Source organism: Dermacentor variabilis, chromosome 7, assembly GCF_050947875.1.
Source record: "Dermacentor variabilis isolate Ectoservices chromosome 7, ASM5094787v1, whole genome shotgun sequence".
NCBI lineage: Eukaryota > Metazoa > Arthropoda > Arachnida > Ixodida > Ixodidae > Dermacentor > Dermacentor variabilis.
In genome coordinates this window covers 103563478-103584743 of record NC_134574.1, presented here as the reverse complement: position 1 = coordinate 103584743, position 21266 = coordinate 103563478, and the positions used below count along the sequence as shown (strand labels likewise).

The 21266-nt window shown below is 52.2% G+C and overlaps 1 protein-coding gene across 1 annotated transcript; it reads right to left on the bottom strand.

The window, feature by feature from the left end:
• Positions 1-4187: 4187 nt before the first annotated feature.
• LOC142588759 (uncharacterized) lies at positions 4188-11223 on the bottom strand. The gene is made up of 3 exons (XM_075700577.1): positions 9955-11223; positions 5818-5904; positions 4188-4310 (listed from the first exon to the last, which is right to left on the bottom strand). Exons 1-3 carry the CDS (start codon positions 11215-11217, stop codon positions 4188-4190), a joined length of 1473 nt encoding a protein of 490 aa, XP_075556692.1. The 5' UTR covers positions 11218-11223.
• Between the last annotated feature and the right edge of the window lie 10043 nt (positions 11224-21266).

Sequence of the window (21266 nt, the reverse complement as noted above, 5' to 3'; positions counted from 1 at the left end):
GGCAGAGGAGGTCAACGTTATCTTTTAATACTTTGACAGTAATGCCATCGTGACCAGCCGCCTTGTTAGCATTCATATCGGTTAATATATTTTGTACTAGAGTAGCTTCTATTGGTTTAAGGCAAGATGTGCAGCATAATAACGGGTAATTAACATCACATGTCTGATGAGTTATACAGTCAGCTAGAACTGGCCCAACGTTGGTAAAGTATGTGTTAAACTCATCGACTTTTTCGGTGTCAATTCGGTCAGGAGCAATGTGCCTTTTCACAGGTGCACTAATTACATTGTTAATAATGTCCCACATCTTTCTAGAATTACCCTGAGCCTTACGGATCAGTTGCGCGTTCAACTCTTTTTTTTTTTCCTGTTACGAATGATTGCAACGACAAAATTGCGGGAGCTACGAAACTGCTGTAAATAGTACGTATTATGTCTTTGCTGTTTCCGCTTCTGATACCAAGTGTCTCTTTCCTTAATGGCGCTTAATATAGTCTTAGTCATCCATACACACAACGGCTGCTCGTACCTGTGATGATTGGTTGTCGTGCATTCAGAGATGACACGGGAGAGGGTTTTTCTTAGCTTGTCACAGTCGGTATTGTTGTCTGCAGAGAGTACGTCAGAGAAATTTATCTTCTTAATTTTATCACGAAGCAGCGAGTAATTTATTCGACCTGTGCGTGGATTTAGTTCATTCCTAGTAATGCTTCCATCATTAGGTATCAATGCGAAGACAGGAGAGTTATCTGTTATACTTGTATTGTATACACCTGCGATAATATTATTATGATTGCATAGAATATGGTCGATGATTGTGGCTGAGGTTGCTGTAATTCTTGTGGGTTGAGAGATTGTGTTCTTGTAATTGTATGATTGTAATAACAATAAATAATCGGCATTTAGGTCTCCGTAAGTGTCTATATTGAAGTCCCCGGTTACAACTACAGAGTTAAAGTTTCTATCGGTCAAACCGGAAAGAATGGTTTCCAGAACACTGTAAAACTGTTGTAAAATTGAACTGGGTGGTCGATAGACTACGCCTATGACCATGCCTGTAGGTATTGCGATAAAAAGTGATTCAATGCTATCATTACTTATGAGTAATTGAGGCATTTCGATGAGGGTTAGTTCTTGTCTAACATATAAGGCAACACCTCCGCCACGTGATGAAGTCTGTCTTGGGTTAGATAGAAAATGATAACCGGAAATCTGAATGTGTTCGCTGTTTCTTAGCAATGTTTCCGAGGGCGCAATGATGTCGTAGGAAAACTGATGCTGCGCTAAAAACGCGCACAACAAATCTTTGTTTCTATTCAGGCTTCTGATGTTACAGTGAAGTATAGACATGCATGGTTTTGCATGAAATTCAGTGTTAACTTCAGTAATTGAATATGCCATAAGGACGAAAAGCAGTAGCTATTTAGAGATATGAGCACTAAACAACGTTGCTAGGTCTTCTTCAGTTCTTATGTGCAGTTCAGTGGAATTTTCAAGCTTTCTCATTAGGATCTTAGATTGTGACACCCAAGCGAACTTCCAGTCCCGCTTCGTTTGTATGGCTTTGCCGAGCAAGATCTGGACAAAGATGCTCATTGATGTACACAGGTTCGTTCTTTTCAAGACCAAGTGACGATGTCGTTAACCTGTTACGTTTAGCACTCTGCAGCAGACGGTCACGAACGTTCCTGGAAACAAACTTAACGGCAATGTTTGGTCGTCCTTTGTCTTTTGTCGGAACCCGATGAACCACATCAATGTCTTACAGTCGAAGCTCCTCGTTCACGCATGTGGCTATCTTCAGCATCATATCGGGTAAAGATTCTTCAGAAGATGCAGGGACGTTTTTGATTTCTAAGTTGTTCCGACGGCTATACTGCTGTAGCTCTATCATTTTCTTCCTCATGGTCTTTACTTGAGTGTTTAATTCCTTTATATCTCGACTGTGGTCGGACTGCTTCTCCTTTACCTCAGCGAGTTCGCTGCACACACCTTTCACATCTGCTCTGAGTTGCTCAAATATGGTGTTCATGTGGGTCATAGAATCTTTGAGTCCTACCATATTGGTAGATGATTTCTTGTTATCAGCTATCCTGCAACCTTGCAGTGTGTGAGAGGCAAGTACAACAGGGCTTGAACAAAGTATCTAAATGGGCAGACGAAAACGGATTTAAAGTGAACCCGAACAAAAGTTCTTGTGTGCTTTTCACAAGAAAGAGAGGCCTCGTTGCAGATCCCAATATCGAAATGTATGGCCAGCAAATCCCTGTGAACAAAGAGCACAAGTTCTTAGGTATCATACTTGACTCTAAACTAACATCTATACCACACATAAAGTATCTCAAGGTGAAATGCTTAAAAACAATGAACTTACTGAAAATTTTATCCCATACAACATGGGGCAGCGACAGAAAATGTTTGATGAATCTTCACAAAAGCCTCATTCGATCACGATTGGACTACGGTGCCGTGATTTATCATTCTGCAGCCCCGAGCGCGCTAAAGATGCTAGATCCGGTTCACCATTTAGGAATTCGACTGGCCAATGGCGCTTTCAGAACAAGTCCCATTGAAAATTTGTATGTCGAATCAAATGAGTGGTCACTCCATCTCCAGAGAACATACATCAGCCAAACATATTTCCTGAAAGTCCACTCTTATCCTGAACATCCGTGATTTAATACCCTTAACGACATGACATATAATACACTCTTTCGTGATCGTTCCTCTGTAAGACCGCCCTTCTCACTTCGTGTGAGGGAGCTTAGTGTTAAAATGGATGTCCCAATCCTCAAACATCGCCTAATGCCTCCAGCTAAGCTGCTACCTCCTTGGGAGTGGCAGATGATACAATGCGATATATCTTTCATGCAAGTTACAAAGCACGCTCCAGAGATTGAAATTCAAATGCATTTCCGGGAACTCCAACACAAACATTCCTGCATGGAGTTCTACACAGACGCATCGAAGTCACGCGAGGGGGTGTCATATGCAGCCGTCGGCCCATTCTTCTCGGAATCCGATGTACTGCATCCGGAAACAAGCATCTTTACGGCTGAGGCCTACGCACTACTGTCGGCTGTAAAGCATACAAGGAAAACAAAACTAAAAAAATCTGTTATATATACGGACTCTCTAAGCGCTGTGAAGGCTTTGATGTCATTTTGTAAGCACAAAAATCCAGTAATCATTGAACTATATTCCGTCCTATGTAAAGCGTATATATGTAACCAGCATGTCATCATATGCTGGGTGCGGGGTCATAGGGGCATCGAAGGTAACGTTCTGGCGGACCAGATGGCCACATCAATTGCATCGTATTCTGTGCATCCTACCGCAGCAGTCCCTGTTACAGATCTGAGACCCGTTCTTGCGTAGGAAACTGCGAAACTACTGGCAACGTTTGTGGGACAGGGAAACAAATAATAAGCTGCACGTAATAAAGCCACAATTAGGGTTCTGGCCTTCTGCAATAAAATCACGCCGGACAGATGTCCTGTTCTGTCGTCTTAGAATAGGACACACATTTGGCACCCATAACTTTTTACTCACCGGAAATGACCCTCCAACCTGTGGCAGATGCGGGGAGATGCTGACCGTGCTCCACGTCCTCCTGGAGTGTCGGAAAGCCGAATCTGAGAGAACGAGACATTTTTCCTTAGCATACCGTCAACACATTCCTCTTCATCCTGTAATGTTTCTCGGTCCAGAACCGCTTTTTAATACAAAGACTGTCCTAGGTTTCCTCAGAGATGTCGTCCTACACATTATTAGTCCCATACATTCGTAGCGCTTCCTCTATTGAGAGGATGCCGCTGTGACAGTCACCGTATAGCACATGCCTCCAGGCCCTTGTGTTTCAAGGGCTTTGGCGAGGCAGTAGTGCTCCAGGTAATTTTACCATCTCACATATCTTTTATAATGCATCATTCTCTCACGATGGATTTTATTGCTCATAGAACATGTCATTATCATCGACATAACAGATAGATTTTACGCCCTCTATATTTAGGGCCCCTTTACAGCCACGTCACATCAACCTCATTGAACTCAGAACTACACTGCGAATTCATCAACACTGGCTTGGCGCTCTTTGGCCATACCTGGTCCTTGCGCCAATAAAAACCAAACATTCAAGAAAAGGCTGAAGTCTTGATATGCGCATGAGATGCCACTGCCACACTAAGTCACTGGATCTTCCGTATCAAGTTGTACTCGTGTAGCGAAGTGCGCAGGTTGTTGAAGGGACCAGTCGCCTGTGCGGCTATCGATGGCAAGCGCGGTGCAGTAGTCAGGTCGGGCGCCGGATCCTGCAGAAAGCAGTAGAAAAAGCTTAGTGTCGAGCTGTTGCTTGCAGCTGCCTGGATCGCTCTGAAGAGCGTTTCAGAATGCTTACAATGCTTTTCCCCGCAGGGGCGTCTGCGTGAGCAGGCGTTTGGTGTGTTGCGACACCACGTACCCGAGCACACGAGGTTTGGACCGTCCCGCGTGTAGCCGTGCGCGGCTTAGCAGTGTCCGGGGAAAAGGGGATCCTGGGGGTTGAGCCAATGCTGGGTGTTTGGACCTTTACGGCCCCTCGGCGGCGGCAACGCACCCCTTTGGCCTCGGCTTCACGTAGACGGCACCCCTGGACTGACCCACCTGGGGGAAATCGGTAGTTGCCTTTTCCTATCCTCCTCTCTAATCTTCTTCTTTCTCTTGCTTTCGGTCTTTCCTGTCTCCTCCTAACTTCCTTTTTATTTCCACTTTTCCCAGGCAGCAAGGGTTAACCTTGTGTGGTATAGCCAACCTTGGTTATAACAGATATTGTTATAGTAGTGTCGTACAGCTGGCGCGTGCAGGCCGTGTCTTTTCACGGTCCTGCAGCGTCCCCTTGTTGGGCTCCATGGTGGGTGGCTGGCTGTGCTGCCGAATTTCCGCATATATCTATGGCAAGTTCTTCCCACCCCTTCCTGATCGCCCTCATAAACGAGGGCGCATCGAAGAAGTATTCAAGTTCTATGGTCGTCATAATGGTCATCCACTCGGAGAAAACCGCGAAGTCAGCGAGAATGATCTCTCCTTTTCTAGTGTCTAAATCAATGCCCGATATTCTTGGCCAAGGCTTTAAAGTAACCAAACTTGCAAGTGCAGATCTCCTTTTGGAACTCCGAGATAAAATCAGTTTGAAAAGCCGCCGAATATTTTCTCTTTTGGGGACATTCCAGTGAATGTGACACCGCATCGCACCATGAACACCAGCCGTGGTGTTGTATCAGATAGTGACATGATTGATCTGACAGAGGCTGAACTACTTGAAGGCTGGAGTGATCAGAATGTGATCAGTGTAAAACGAATCAAAATGAGGCGCGATGGTAAAGAAATTCAGACTAAGCATCTTATTACATTTGGTTCAAGTGTCCTGCCCGAAACAATCGAGGCAGGCTGTGTGAAGGTCAGGGTGAGGCCGTATATCCCAAATCCCCTCCGATGTTTTAAGTGTCAAAGGTTTGGCCACAGTTCCCAGAACTGCCGTGGCCGACTAACCTGTGCCAAATGTAGCGACCATGAACATCCGTCCGAGTCATGCCAGAACACTCCACACTGTGTAAATCGTGATGGGGAGCACCCCACGTACTCGCGGTCCTGGCCATATTGGAAAAAACAAAAGGAAATATTGGCACTCAAAACCAAAGAACATTTCGTTTAAGGAGGCACGCAGGCGCGTATCCTTCTTAGCGAAGAATAGCTTTGCCGAAGTGGCGCGTCAGGGGGCAGCGCCACAACGGCCTCCGGCGGCTGTCCGGCCCACACCTAGTGAGCCGGCAGTGACGTCACCTGCCCCTCGGCGGTTGCGGCAAGCGCTGCTCCGTCATCCGAGAAGAAGCCGTCGACCTCCGGGCTGGTGGCCTCAAGGGCCTCATCCTTTGAGAAGAAGCTGTCTCAACAAACAAATCACTCACAAGAGCGGGTGTCCAGCGCTTCGCAGGAGGTGATGGACACGACACCAAGTCAAAGGGCGCCACTAGCGCCTAAGGAGCGGCGAGAATCGCTCCAAAAAAGAGAAACATCGCATTACAGGACCGGAAAAAGGTCCTGTAACCTAAATTCTCTTTCTAGACACACAGCACTAACCTCGTTCCCATTATGGATACCCAAATAATACAATGGAACGTGAGAGGACTTCTTCACAATTTTGATGATGTTAAAGAACTCCTTCGCAAATTCACTCCAAAGGTGCTGTATGTCCAAGAAACACACCTAAAAGTAACACAGACCAACTTTCTAAGGCAATATGCCACTTTCCGCAAAGACCGCGAAGATGCACTCACCTCCTCAGGGGGTGTAGCCGTAATAGTCGATAAGGGCGTTGCATGTCAGCAAATCAAACTCCGAACTCTCCTCGAGGCAGTTGCAGTCCAAGCTGTGCTGTTTGGTAAGTTAATCACAGTTTGTTCGGTATACGTCTCCCCCTCCTGTCAATTTTCTAAAGCAGAGTTTCAAAGCCTTATCGATGAACTTCCTCCACCATACATAGTCGTTGGTGATTTAAACTCGCATAGCCCCCTGTGGAGCGACTCGCGTTCCGATGCGCGTGGTCGCCTCATAGAAAATTTTCTGTTTTCTTCAGGTGCATGTTTATTGAACAAAAAAGAACCAACGTATTACAATGTTACACATAACACATACTCGGCCATAGACTTGAGCATCGTTTCGAGTTCACTATTTCCTTACGTGGAGTGGTCTGTTCTCAAGAACCCCTATGGGAGTGACCACTTCCCAATTACATTAAACCTAACCGAACCAGATGCATGCTCGCCGCATTTCCCTCGATGGAACCTCGAATCAGCGAACTGGGAACTGTTTCGAGAACTCATATTTATGCGGGGTCGACAGTTCTGATTTTATTGTAGACGATGCTGTGGCACACCAAACAGGTTTTATTTATTATTGATGCTGCAACAAAACGTATTAAACAAGCGATGGACTGGCAAAGAACCGTTGCATCCCATGGTGGAATGACGAATGTGGGAAAGCACGCAAAGTCATAACAAAGCTTGGAGATTGCTTCGGAATTCTCCAACATCTGAAAGCCTTATTAATTTCAAACACGTCAAATCACAAGGCAGGAGAACACGTCGACGTGCAAAGCGAGAGAGAGCTGGGAGCGGTATACATATCTAGGATAAATTCTTACATAGACGAGGCAAATGTGTGGAATAGGGTGAATGAATTAAAAGGCCGGGAGCCGAATCCCCTGCCCAGAGAGTACCCAAGGAGATGGCCTGCATGGAAGACAAGGCAGACTGTTTGGGTGAACACTTTGAATATATCTCCAGTGCATCTCATTACACACAATCATTCCTGAGGTTGAAAGAACGAACACGCAGAGCGACAGCCCCTTGATCGGAAAGGCGCCCGAAATGAAGATTACAACTGCACGTTCTGTTTAGCTGAGCTTAAAACTTCTCTTGCTTGTTGCAACAGCTCAGCACCAGGTGGTGACCGTATCATATATGAGATGATTACGTACCTCCACCCTGAAACAAGAAAGCACTCCTCTCACTTTTTAATGTCATGTGGGCTGCTGGCATATTCGATCTTCTTGGAAAGAAGCTCTAATAATCCCCATACTGAAACAAGGTAAGGACCCGTCCTTACCTAGCTGCAGACATATCGCTTTGACAAGCTGTCTGTGCAAGCTCTGTAAAGATGATAAACCGGCGCCTAGTCTATTTCCTTGAGAGCGACGGACTATACTAGATCCTTACCAGTGTGGTTTCAGAGAGGGCAGGTCGACTGCAGACCACCTTGTCCTCATTGAGGCAAATATAAGGCATGCCTTCATACACAAGCAGCTTTTTGCTCTCCGTATTTTTTGATTTGGAGAAGGCATGTGACACCACATGGCGCTTTAGTCGAGACTTCCCTCGATACTTTTCCGCTATGGGTGTCCGCGGCAGTACTTCAACTATCATAGAAAGTTTCCTTTCTAACCGCACCTCTCGTGTTAGTGTGTGCCATTCCCTGTTGAGGTCTTTCACCCAGGAAACTGGTGTTCCGCAAGGTCGTGTGCTAAGCTGCACACTGTTTACTGTGAAAATGAATTCTTTGCACACGGATATCCCACTGACAATGCTCTGCTCTGTACATGCAAAAAACATGCAACATGCAACCTTGCTATCTGCGAACGACACGTCCAGCATGCCTTAAATAAAGGGACGAAATGGGCTGGCAAAAACGGTTTTATGTTGAGCCCACAGAAAAGTACATGCGTCCTTTTCACGTATAAGAGAGAAATAGTACCATACCCTGCTATTGAGCTCTCTGGTAGCAGATTACCTATAAGTGCCGAGCACAAGTTTCTCGGCATCATGTGGGACTCGAAACTGACATTCAACTCGCATATTAAATACTCGAAGGCCAAGTGCCTCAAAACAATGAACTTATTGCAGCTTCTATCAAGTATAACATGGGGCTGTGACAGGAAATGTCGCTTGAACTTGTATAGGTGTCTTGTCGGCTCACGTCTTGATTACGGCGCGATAGTATATCAGTCAGCTACACCAAGTGCTTTAAATATGTTGGATCATGTCTATCATTTAGGAATCCGCCTCGCGACCGGAATCGTCCCTACAAGCCCCGTACAAAGTCTTTATGCAGAAGCAAATGTGTGGTCGCTCCATCTTTAGAGATCATATAGCAGTTTTAAATAGTTCCTGAAGATAGGTTCAAACCATGTAAATCCGTCTTATTCATGCATAAACGATATGACCACTGCCACACTTTTCTATAACCGTCCTGCAGAGAGAAGGCCGTTATATTTGCGTGCGAAGTATCGTAGTGAGGAAATGGGCCTTCCAGTGCTTGAGCGTTGTCTTATATTGCTCCAGCGAAACTGTTGCCACCTCGCAAGCTATTATTCCTACGGCTGCTGTCCCTGTCACAGATCTGAAGCCTCTCCTATGGAAGAATCTGCGAAGCCACTGGCAACGCTTGTGGGACATGGAAGCTACGAATAAGCTTCACTTGATTAAGCCAAAGTTAGGTTTCTGGCCCCCGAAAACGAAAACACGACGAACTGATGTCCTGTTCTGTCGACCCAGGATAGGACACACCTTTGACACCCACAATTTTTTCCTGACCGGGAATGAACCTCCAACGTGTGGTAGATGTGGAGAGAGGCTGACCGTTCTCCACGTCCTCGTGGAGTGTCGGGAAGCCGAAGCTGAGAGAAAGAGACGTTTTCCCCTTGTATATCGCCAGCACACCCCTCTCCATCCAGCAATGTTTCTTGGTGAAGAACCGTTCTTCGACACCAAATCAGTACTAAATTTCTTGAACGATCTGAACTTGAACCGCTACGAACGAAATTTGTCGACACCGAAAGTGAAAATCAAATTGTAGTGAAGTATACAGCCGCATAACGTTGATTTATACCAAATTTTATTTAAACCAGACACGGTAGCATAACGGAGGGGAGACGTTTGCACAACCATGAACTACTGGAACTCCAGACCTGCACAAAAATCCGGTTTCTATGGGAGCCACTTGCGCCCACTCTCGTTCAACTGTTGGCCGTTGGTGTCGCTTTAATAACCTGTTCGTCCACTACTCTACGGCTGACTGGTGCGGCTTTGTATTTAGTACGGCGGCTGATGTGTTGTGACGAGCTGCTTGTCTAGTTGATTGTTCGCAAAAATTCAGTGACGAAGTCCGAAAACGGCGATCTTCCGCAATTCTGGGGCGAAATTCCTACAGCGTTTTTTTATTATGCTAGTTACATATCACATCATAAATATGTGTTACGAAACCAAGGAAAAAACGGATAAAAGGTGTATAATCTAAAACAGGCAAACAAATGACTAAAAAAAACTAGTTAGTGGTGTTAGTAATAAAAGGCTAAAACTGTAAAGGTGTAAAACAGCAAAAATCGCTTCTCTAAAAACATAAGATCATCTAAGAGGTGCCTACATGGGCTCTAAAATTCTTTGTAGAGGCGCTGATAGTGTCGCTGATGCACAGGCGTTTGAGTGACCGTAGGTATGACCTACTGCACAGCCTGCGAATCACGCGATCATTCCCCTGATCCGAGGTGCCAAGGCAGCCGACGACCACCGCGTCCACCGTCACGCGTTGGAACCGCCGGAGGAGATGACGCTGTACAGGGGCGTACTTCTCCTCCTTAGCCTTCCGGGCGTCCTGGAACGCCTGCAGCCTGTTCTCGAAAGGGCAGCAGACGTCCAGGATCAGTGCCTCCTCTCCACGGGCCAGTACCAGGTCGGGCTTGAGTGATGTAGTGCCCACGACCTGGTTCTCTGCGATGACTGTGAACCTCCCCAAGGCAGCCTTTTTTATTCTGGCGACGATGGTGTTGTGACGCTCCGTCATGGCCCGACTCTGCCGCATGCAATGGCAGAGTACATGCGGCAGTGTCTCCTCCCCGTACCCGCAGCGCCTGCATCTTTTGTCGGCTGCGGGTGCCCAGAGTCTTGTGGCATTGAGGGGGAGGAGATTTAACCGGGCTCGATGCACGAAGCGCCAGTCGATGAAGCGGGTGTAGCGGCCGGACCTCATGAAGCGGGAATTTGCCGGGTCGGCCGCCACACACACCATCGCCTTGCCCTGGTTTGGTTTGTCATGCAGAGCTCTGTCCCTTTCGGTGGAGAGGAGCGCCCGGATGGTCTTGACCAGCTTGTGGCGGTTCCTCGCTGACACGGAGGCCTCTCCGCAGTTGATGCGGGCTCCATGTTCCAACAGCTCCCAGGCGACGGGGAGGCGACGGGAGGCTTTCCGGGCCTCCGTCCACACAGACTGGACCTGTGTGGACGTTTGTCGGATGTCGCCCTCCGTCTCGCCTGAGAGGTAGGCCTCCATGTCCTCGGTGTTCGCGGGTCGTCTTAGCCGCCTTGACACGACGCCCTCTAGGTCCTCTGCTGCACGCTCCCGGACCTCCACGTCGGTCGACGTCAGTAGCTTGAAGGCCCCATCCACCCGGCAGATGTCGCTGAGCTCCGCCGCAAGTGGGATTCCTGTACTGCCAGCCTGAGAGCTTCCGTACAAGTATTCATTCGAAGCTCTGGCTGGCACGTACAGGGTCTTCTTGATGAGCGGGCGGAGCTCCTCGTCCAGGCGTTGCCACTCTCCTTTGCTGGCAAGGCCCACCCGCATGGCAAAGTTCAAGGCTGGATACAAGAATGTCTTTATGGCATCCAGCCTTTGCCATGGGGCGAGCATGGAGGAGAGCAGCTTTCTGCCTAGGTAGATGGCCTCGTCGACCGTCGTCTCGTCCGGTAGCACCCTGAACCCCACTGGACGGCCCAGGAACTTGTGCCCCTCGAAGTCGCCAAGCGCCGGAATCGGGTCGCCACCCACGGTGAAAGAGGTGGGCCGTGTACCCACGGGGTGGCGACCAGACAGGTGTAGAGACCGGCACTTGGCGGCGTTCAGTCGCAGCCCAAGCCGGGCCGACAGGGCAGTCACACGGTCCAAGCGGCTCTGCAGGGTGGTGGGATCCGCGGCCAGCAGCGTCAGATCATCGGCGTAGGCAAGGATGTTGTGCTGCCTACGCCTCCCTGTACTGCACAGATAACCGGGTCCACCACCAGATTGAAAAGCAGGCCGCTCAGAGGACAGCCCTGTCTCAGCCCGGCTCGGATGGTGATTGGCTCCGTAATGCCAGCTGCTGCCACGACGCAGGTGGCGTTGGCGCGGTAGAGGTCTTCAACGATGGTAGCAAAGGCCTCCCCCGCGCCGGCGCCGCGGACAGCGTCGACGAGGGCCTGATGGGCGACCGAGCCGAAGGCGTTGGCAAAATCGAGGAACCCCACACACAGCTCCCCACCTCCTGTCCTGGCATCATCCAGGCGTCCCAGCAGCAGTTGTGTTCAAACACCCAGCAGAAGTTGTGTTCAAACACCCCATCGTGCGGCAGGAAGCCCTTCTGACACCTGGACAGTACCGCATGGTCGCCCAACCACCTCTGCAGCCGGGTGGTGAGACACCCGGCATACAGTTTGGCGATCGTGCGACCAAGGGCAATGGGTCGCCAGTTTGTGGGGTCCTCGCGGTCGCCCTTCTTGTAGATCAGGATTGTCCTCGTCGACTTCCAGCTCAGGGGCGTGCGGCGGTATTGGAGGCATACGTTGTATACCGCCGCCAGGAACCTGCCCTCAGGGTCCACCTGCCTCCAGTGGTGGTACGTGAGGCGGTCATACCCTGGAGCTGTACTCTCGCATTTACGGAGCTTGGCTGCGACTTCTTCCGGTGAAAAGGGGCACAAGTCCAGTTCTTCGGTGGCCGGAAGCCTTGACCGCAGGATGCTGGTATCCACGGTTGTTGGTGACCAGAGGTTGCGGCGATCTTCCGCAATTCTGGGGCGAAATTCCTACAGCTACTACACTTTGATCTTGGCCAAATGGCCGAGAAGCTGACTAATGGTCAGTCTATAGCCAGTCAATGTAAGCACGATTTAACACGGGTAGAAAAAACCTGCTCAGCGCTGGGAGGCGGCGTCACAGCCAAGACGTCCCCTATCGGGCAGCAACGTGTTTATTGTATATCGTCCTGGACGCGCTGATCACGTCGCTCACTACCAGTTTTTAAAGAGCCTAAGGCAGGAGCGTGAGCAGAGACGTCGCATGATTGTGTCATTGTTAGTGTCCCATAAACCCACAGCCCCAACGATGACGGCGTCGACGGTCACACGCTGGTACCGTTGTGCCAGACGGAGACGCACGGGTTCATACTTGGTGATTTTGGCAGCGCGGGCTACGGAGAAGTCGTCGGGTCTGTTGTCAAAAGGGCAACAAACATAAAGGACGATCGCCTCATCGCCGCGTGCCATGACGAGGTCCGGACGCAGGTTGGTGCTGCCGACCGGGCGATTTTCATAGATGATGGTAAACCGGTTCCGGCTGGCAGTGCGTAGCCGTGTCACTATGCTGTTATGACGGGCCGTGTACATAGTGGTGGTCATGCAGTGGCAGAGCACGTGGGGTAGGGTCTCCTTCTCGTACCCACAGATTCTGCACCGCTGGTCACGACCGGACAAGGGCAGAAGGTTAAGCCGGGCCTTGTCGATGAAGCGCCAGTCCGCAAACCGGGTGAAGGACCCGGAAAGCATAAAGTGGGAGCTGGCGGGGTCGGCGGCCATGCACTGCGGCACCTTGCCCTGGTTGGGTTTGCTGCGGAGAACTGCGTCCCTGGCAGCCGATTGAAGGGCGCGTAGCGTGCGGATAACGTTCCTGTAGTGGGAAGGGGTGAGTGTTTTGTCACCGCAGGTTATCCGGACGCCCTCAGGGTCAAGTTTCCACAGCACATCCAGGCGGCGGGACGCCTTACGTGCCTCCGTCCAGGCGGACCGAATTTGCGAAGCTGGCGCCCGGATGTCACCCTCCGTGGACCAGCTGAGGTAGTCCTCAGCTGGTCCACGTCGCTTTGCTCCGCCGGCCGGCGAAGACGCTTTGAGGTGGTCTCCAACAGGTCGTGCGACGCCACATCGCGAACCTCTAAGTCGTAGGACGTGAGCAGTTTAGGTGTTGTCAACCCGGCAGAGGTCGCTCAGCTCGGCAGCGAGTGGTATGGCCGCAGCTCCCGACTGTGGGCTGCCATAGAGAAACTCGTTCGACGTGTTTGGCGTAAGATAGAGCGTCCTCTTTAGCAGGGGACGCAGCACATCATCAAGACGCTGGCAATCGTCTTTCACCAGGGTGCCACACCGTATCATGAAATTCAGACCCGGGAAGGCGAAGGTCCGAACCACGTCCAACTGCTACCAGGGGGCCAGCAAAGATGTTAGTAGTGCTGTAGCCCGTTGAATGGCCTGGTCGATGATGGTGACGTCGTTGTTAAGTATCCGGAAGCCCACCGGACGCCCCAAGAACTTCTGGGCGTCGAAATCCGCCATGGCAGGGATCGGAGCACCCGCAACCGTGAATCTCGATAGTCTCGTTCCCACTGGTTGGGGCCCGCACATGTGGAGTGAGCGGCATTTGGCGGGGTTAAGAGCGAGACCGAGTTCTGAAGCGAGAGCTTCAATACGGTCAACGCGGGCCTGCAGCACCCCGGGACTGGTCGCCAAGGGTGTCAGATCATCGGCGTACGCCAGAATGTTGTGTTGACGATTACCACCCTGTATGGCCCGGATGATGGGGTCGACGACGAGGCTGAACCAGAGCCCGCTAACAGGACAGCCCTGACGGATCCCAGCAAGGATGGAGATAGGCGCGGTGATGCCGTCAGCCGCGACGATCCTCGTACGGTTGTTGGCGTACAGGTCGGCTATGAGGTCGACGAATCGATTGTGCGCGCCGGCTCCCCGAAGTGCCTCCAGCAACGCCTGATGAGGAATGGATCCATAGGCGTTGGTGAAGTCGAGGAAAGCGACGCAGATGTCCTCATGGCCGCTGCGGGCTTTGTCTAGCCGCTCCTGGAGGACGAAGTTGTGCTCAAACACTCTATCATGAGGAAGAACCCCTTCTGGCAAGGAAAGAGGATGTGGTGCTCTTCCAGCCAGTCTTGCATACGTCCTCCCAGGCACTTGGCATAATAAAGCTTGGCGGCTGTGTTGCCAAGAGTAATAGGGCGCCAGTTGCGGGGGTCGGACTTGTCGCTTTTCTTGTGAATAAGGATTGTTCTGGAGGTCCTCCAGCTGTCTGGTGTGCGATGGTGTTGTAGACACACGTTGAAGAACGCCGAGAGCAACCTCCCTTCGGGGTCCACCGCCTTCCTATGGTGGTAAGTGAGGCGGTATTCCCCGGGCGCGGTGTTTTCGGACCGCTTGAGCCTGCAAGACACTTCTTCAGCCGTGAAAGGGTCGAGGTCAATCTCATCCGCGGCAGGAGGCCGGGCGAGGATGGAGGTGTTAGCGGGCCTTTGGGCCCAGGTCACCAGAGGATGGGGGAAACTTGACCTAGGTGGCCACGAGGTTCAAGGCCTCACCCGAGACTTCCATAGCCCTCTCCCACCCTCAGGATTAGGCGGCTCCCTTACCAAGGCTCGTAAGGAGGTGTCGTGGTCCCGAAGCAGGCAGGTGGTATCAGGCGGGCTGTCGTCGACGGCGTCGAGTACGGGCTGTTCCGGAGCTGTCGCCACACTGTCAGGTGGACCTGGTACATCGGCCAGGGTAGAGCCCGGGGTGCTAGGGAGTGGGGACAGTGGAGTATCTGCAGACGGCGATCAAGAGTGTTCGTCAGACTGTCAGCCGTACTGGGCGTCATAGGTCCCGGGTGGTGTTCTGGTTGCGCAGAAGGAATGGAGGCCTGGGGGGTCATCGCTGGGCGATGGAGGGGCTGGCGCTCGTGGGGCTCGCCGAGAAGCCGCGCGGGCCAGGGCATCCTTCGCGTGCCACAGGGTGTGGTTCGCGAGACCTCGGGCGGATGGAAACGACGCCTCACAGTGAGGACACTGGTGGTAGGCCCGGGTGGTAGGGGCCTCCATGCTGCGTTCAGTGAAGCAGGCGTAGCCGGAAGGCCTCTGCGTGAGCTCGGCCCCACAAAGAGAGCACCGGTTGTGCTTGGTGTTGATGCGGACCCGGTGTTCCTGCTCCAAGTGGCGATGCAGGGACTGCCAACGAGAAGTCCACGATGCGCCTCCGTAGGAGGCCCGGCAATCTGCTTCGCAGCACCTGACGACGCTCGGGAACAGGAAGTACAAGTAGAGTACCTGCCCTTCCCGAGACGGTTGTCGAGCAGGACTGGATGTACTGGAGGTGGTCGGGGATGCCTCCTAGCTCGCTAGGGATAACCAGACCGAGGCTCCTGACGTGAGGCACCTGCTTGCAGCCCTGGAACATCGTGGGGACCGCCGCGGCCGCGAAGAGGTTGTCATGCGGCCAGAGGGGGACACCAACGCTCCAGGAGGCTAGAGGTGGAGGGGTCTGGCCAGCCAAGGTTGCCGGTGAACTGCAGGCGGGGCCCAGGACTGGATCAAGACGGCACCAGGGCAAACACCAGGAGGATTCCGTGACCCGCAAGTCAGGCCAGTCCAGGCGAAGGCAGGGGCCGCCAGGTGATGGGTCCGCCGGGGCAGCAGGCGGAGAGGGCAGAATAAACCACCGGCTCACCAAACACCAGGAAGGGCCAGGCAGGGCCCAGGATAGGACCAAGACACGGCCACGGCACCAGGGCATTGGGAGGCTCCTTGATCCTTAGTTCAGGCCAGTCTAGGCGAAGGCAGGAGCCACCGGATGGTGGTCCCGCCGGGTGAACAGGCAGAGACGGTGCAAAACCGCTGGCTCACCAAACACCAGGAAGAGCCGGGCCGTGGGCTGGTTGCAGGTCCAGGAACACCAGGAGGGCAGGCCGGGCAGCAGAATGACACTAAGTCCGAAGGCTCATACCCGCGCAGGGATCGGCACACACCCCCGAACAATGGGCTTCGGAGGTAGCGACCTGTAAATACGCGCCGTACAAGGACCCTGCAGCACGTGGGACCCGTGGAGGTCCCAGGTACAACGGGAAGAACGATCTGCTTCCTAGCCAGAAGGCCGAGAAGGTACTGCACTTTGATCTTAGCCAAAAGGCCAAAGCTCAAAATGTCAGGATCGAGATCAAAAGACCAAGATCAAAGTCTAATACCTTCTCGGCCTTTTGGCTAAGATCTAGCTAAGATCAAGCTAAGAGCTAAGGTCAAAGTGTAGTACGCTTTGGTCTTGAAGCGGTAAAACTCTCGTACTCGGACTTCCCTGCTGCGCTTGGAAACCCCGGACCCTTGGAAGGATTTGCTTCCTGCTGTTTGAGTAAGTGTCAACATTGCCTGACTCACTGCTTGCTTTCTTGTGACTTCGTAACTTTTTTTTCTCTCTGTAGTTCTTGTATTATCTTTCTCGTTCTTTTGTAAACTTTAATTCTATACCGTTTTCTGCATGCCATAACTTCTAGCCCAGTCGTAGCTCCCTTTCTTTTTTTTCCTCGCTCGGTGGCCCTCGCGCAGCGAGCCCTTGACCATGTCATTGTGTGCACGCTTTTGCATGTAGTGTATCAGTTGGTTCCACATGGGCCGCGGTGAGCGTGCGGTTCACAGTTCCACTGGTCAGCTTTGTTCTTTTTATCTCGCTTTGCGTGCACGTTCTTACATGTAGTGAACCAGCTGGCCCCACGTGCGCTGCCGTGAGCTATACGCCCACGTGAGGTTCACAAGCTCACTTGTCTACTCCATGTGCTTTTTTTTTCGCCTGCTTTGTCGCGCCGCAGTTTATCTTTTTTTTTCAGCTAGCGTCCTTGATTTTGTACGTATACTCGTGCATGCACTAAACCTGCTGTCCTTTCGTAGGTTGCTGTGAGCTACACGCACACGTGGCTCCTTTTTTTACTTTCCCGCTATCGGGCGAGATGGCGCCACCTGTCAGCCCCCCAGACGCCAGACCACCAAGCCGGATCCCAGTTCGCTCGCCGCCCGCTAGACTGCCGCAACCTGACTTCAACCACGCCAGTCCCGGCGCACAGCCGATACGCCACGAGCAGGAACTAATACTGTTTTTTCCCTCTCCCCAGTTGCTTCAGATGTACAGAAGGCTGCTCAACGAGCTACTCACCAGCAGTCTGGACATCTCGACGGCAATCCCTTCAGCGGAATCTCGAGCAACAACATGGCACCAGGATCTTAACAACTCCACATTTCTGCACTCTTTGCAGAAAGATACTAGGATCCCGGCCGACTTCGCATGGATGCCTCGCTGGCGGCCAGCATGACCTCGCCACGCGGATTCCACACCCGCATAAGTGCACTGAGTGCCCCTCTTCCTTTCCTTCCAGAAAGGGTCTCGACAACCACCAGCAGGCACACAGGAAAAAAAGTAGCAGCGCCGCAAGCCTCGTCCACAACCCAGCCGACTTCAGCAGCAGGCAGCGATTCTAACACTGACGCTCCACTTCCACACATGACACTGACTCCGGTCCCCTCGAGGGAGACCGCACCTGCACCGACGGCAGCTGCTTCAGCAAGTAGTAGCCCCCCGACTGTGTCCTCTCCACCGACTTCGACAATAGAAGCAACTCCCTGTTTTTCAGAAGAAAGCTGCGAACCTGCTGCGCCGCTGACATCCTCTCCCCCCTCTCAGCGGGCATACGTCAACAATGAGGCCGCACATGACAACACGACGAACAGCGCGGCCACCCCCTCTCCCGGTGCACCGCTGTCGCCTTCTGCCACCGAGAACGACGACGCCTCCCAGGAAGTTGACCCAGTTTCTCTTGCAGGCCCGGTCGAGGATGACGGCGTGCTAGCCAAGCACGCCCAACAACTGAGGCAGCTGCAACGCGAGCCAACATCGGACGCTGGATGGGAGCAGTTTACCGGAATCCTGGACGACGCCATACAGGTAGTATGCGATGCGGTAAAGCTTCCTGTGGCTCCCGCTAACAGGAAGCCACGCCGCCCTCTGAATCCTGAGAATGGTCAGCAGATTCAGACACTGTACAGACGCGATCGCCGACGTGCAGTGAGGCTGATCGTGGAGGGTGAGTCCCAACTCTGCCCGATTCCCCTTGACGAACTGGAGGGACACTTCAGCGAGGCTTGGGGACCGGGTCAAGCCGACACCGTTATACTTCTGAACAAGGTGAGGCGAAGCGACATGGATGAAGTCAGCCTTGCGCAGTTCATTGACGGCGAGGCAGTTTCCCGTCTTCGCAAGAGCGAGAGCACCGCCCCCTGAATAAACCGCCTCACTTACCAACACTGGCGCTCGCAGCTTCGGTCTGCCTGGACGGAGGCACATAAGGCGTCTCGCCGCCTGGATGTGCTGTGGCAACTAGACCCTGAGGGCGTCCGGATAACCTGCGGTGAAAAAACCCTCACCCCTCCCCACCGCAGGAAAGTTATCCGCACGCTACGCGCCCTTCAATCGGCTGCTAGGAGCGAAGTTCTCCACAGCAAGCCTAACCAGGGCAAGGTGCTGCAATGCTTTGCCGCTGACCCCGCCAGCTCTCACTTCAGGCACTCCGAGTCCTTCACCCGGTTTGCAGACTGGCGCTTTACCCACAAGGCTCGGCTTAACCTTCTGCCCTTGAACGGAGCCTTCCCATGGATGACTAGACGGGACCAGCGTTGCAGAGTCTGTGGGTATGAGAAGGAGACTCTACCCCACGTGCTCTGCCACTGCATGAAGAACATCACTATGCACACATCCCGTCATAACAGCATAGTGGCACGACTACGTACTGCCAGCCGAAACCGGTTTACGATCATCCATGAAAATCGCCCGGCCGGAAGCACCAACCTACGTCCGGACCTCGTCATGGCGCGCGGAGAGGAGGCGATCGTCCTCGATTTTTGTTGCCCCTTCGACAACAGACCCGAGGCCTTCTCCGTAGCCCGCGCCGCCAAAATCACAAAATACGAACCCGTGCGTCCCCATCTCGCACAACGGTACCAGCGCGTGACAGTCGACGCCATCGTTGTTGGTGCTGTGGGTTCATGGGATTCTAACAATGATACAATCATGCGACGCCTCTGTTCACGCTGCTATCTTCGCCTCTTTAAAAAAACTGGTAGTGAGCGACGTGATCACCGCGTCCAGGACGATCTATAATAAACACGTCGCTCCCCGATAGGGAGCGCCTCGGCAGTGACCCCGCCTCCCAGTACTGGGCAGGTTCTATGTCCCCATGTTCAATCGTGCCTACATTGACTGACTGTAGACTATGGATATTAGTCTTGGCCTTTTTCCTCCCTTACTGTTGTCTTAAAATGTCAATTTTTGTTTCCTTACCCTTCCTATATTATCTGAACATGTGAATAAAAACCTTCTCGGCCTTTGGCTAAGATCAACCTACTAGAAGCTTCTACACTTTGATCTTAGCCAAAAGGCCAAAGATCAGTGTAGTAGCTTTTCGGCTTTTTGGCTAAGATGAAAATGCAGTAGTAGCTTCTTGGCCTTCTGGCTAAGATCAACCTGCTAGAAGCTTTCTGAAAAAAAATCGATACATTTTCCCCAAGAAGGACGGTTTATTGACGTGAAAATACTAGAATTTAGTGCTAGTTTTTGAGTAGGCATGGAGGTGTCTGTTCGTTTAGTGTTTGTTGCGTATTTTGGAAGTTTTGTGCAGACATAGAACTGTGTGTTAATGTAGTGTGTGTTTACCTAGTGTTGTTCTTCATTTGGCTGCGATATGCGCTGCATAGATGTTTCGTGATGCAGCGATAGTCTCGCTCACGGCAAGTTCTTTGAACAGCCGCAGATATTTGCGGCTGCAGAAGCGGCGCATACCCGGTCATTTTTGGGATCCCTCGACCGAAGTGCTCCGATGATGATTGCCTCCACGGCCACTTTCAGGAATCTCCGCAGGAGGTACTCCCGGACTGGTTTGTACTTCCTCCTTCCCCTGGCGGGCACGGTCAGGGCTGCAGGCCGGTTCTCGAACGGGCAGGTTACATCAACGATGATCGCCTCCTCGCCCCTGCAAAGCACAACGTCAGGACGGAGATTATTATTACCTGCTGGTTAATTATCATGGGTGACAGTGAACTTGGCGGAGGCAGCGGCTTTCACTCGGTTCACGATCTGGTTGTGGCGATTTGTGAATGCTTGACTGTGAGTCATGCAGTGACACAGGACATGTGGCAGGGTCTCGGGTTGACCGCCACGAATTCTACACCGTTGGTCCACGGCCTCGCTGCGTTCAGGGGAACGACGTTGAGCCGGTCCCGGTGAACGAAACGCCAGTGGGCAAACCTCGTGAATTGGTCGGTACGCACAAAGTGGGAACTGCTCCGGTCGGCGGCAACGCACTCCATCACTTTCCCCGGACTTGGTTTTTGGTGGAGATCGTGGTTTCGTGCGTTCGCCAGTGCCGTCCTGAGTGTCCTCACCACCCTAGTACGTTTCCTCGGGCCAAGCGTAATGTCACCCCTGGAGATGCGGAGGTCGGACTAGTCGCCTTTCTTATGGAGAAGGATTGTACGGGAGGTCCTCCAGCTGTCGGGTGTGCGGTGGTGGTTTAGGCATTACCCATGGGAGCACGGTTTCAAAACTGTACGCGGGTTGCTTGGCGGCTCGCTTGCAGGAGTGGATCGCCTCCCAAGAAGTGCTCTCCCGTTGTCAGAAGGGGTTCCTGCCGTATGATGGCGAGTACGAACACAACTTCGTACTGCAGGAGCGCCTGGACGCGGCGAGAGCTGGCCGTGGGGACCTGTGCGCTGCATTCCTCGACTTCGCCAACGCGTTTGGCTCTGTTCCCCACAACGCTCTCATTGACGCACTGCATGGAGCTGGTGATGACTTTTGTGCTATCATTCCTGACATTTAAAGGGAAAACAGCACCAGCGTCATCGCAGAAGCCAGG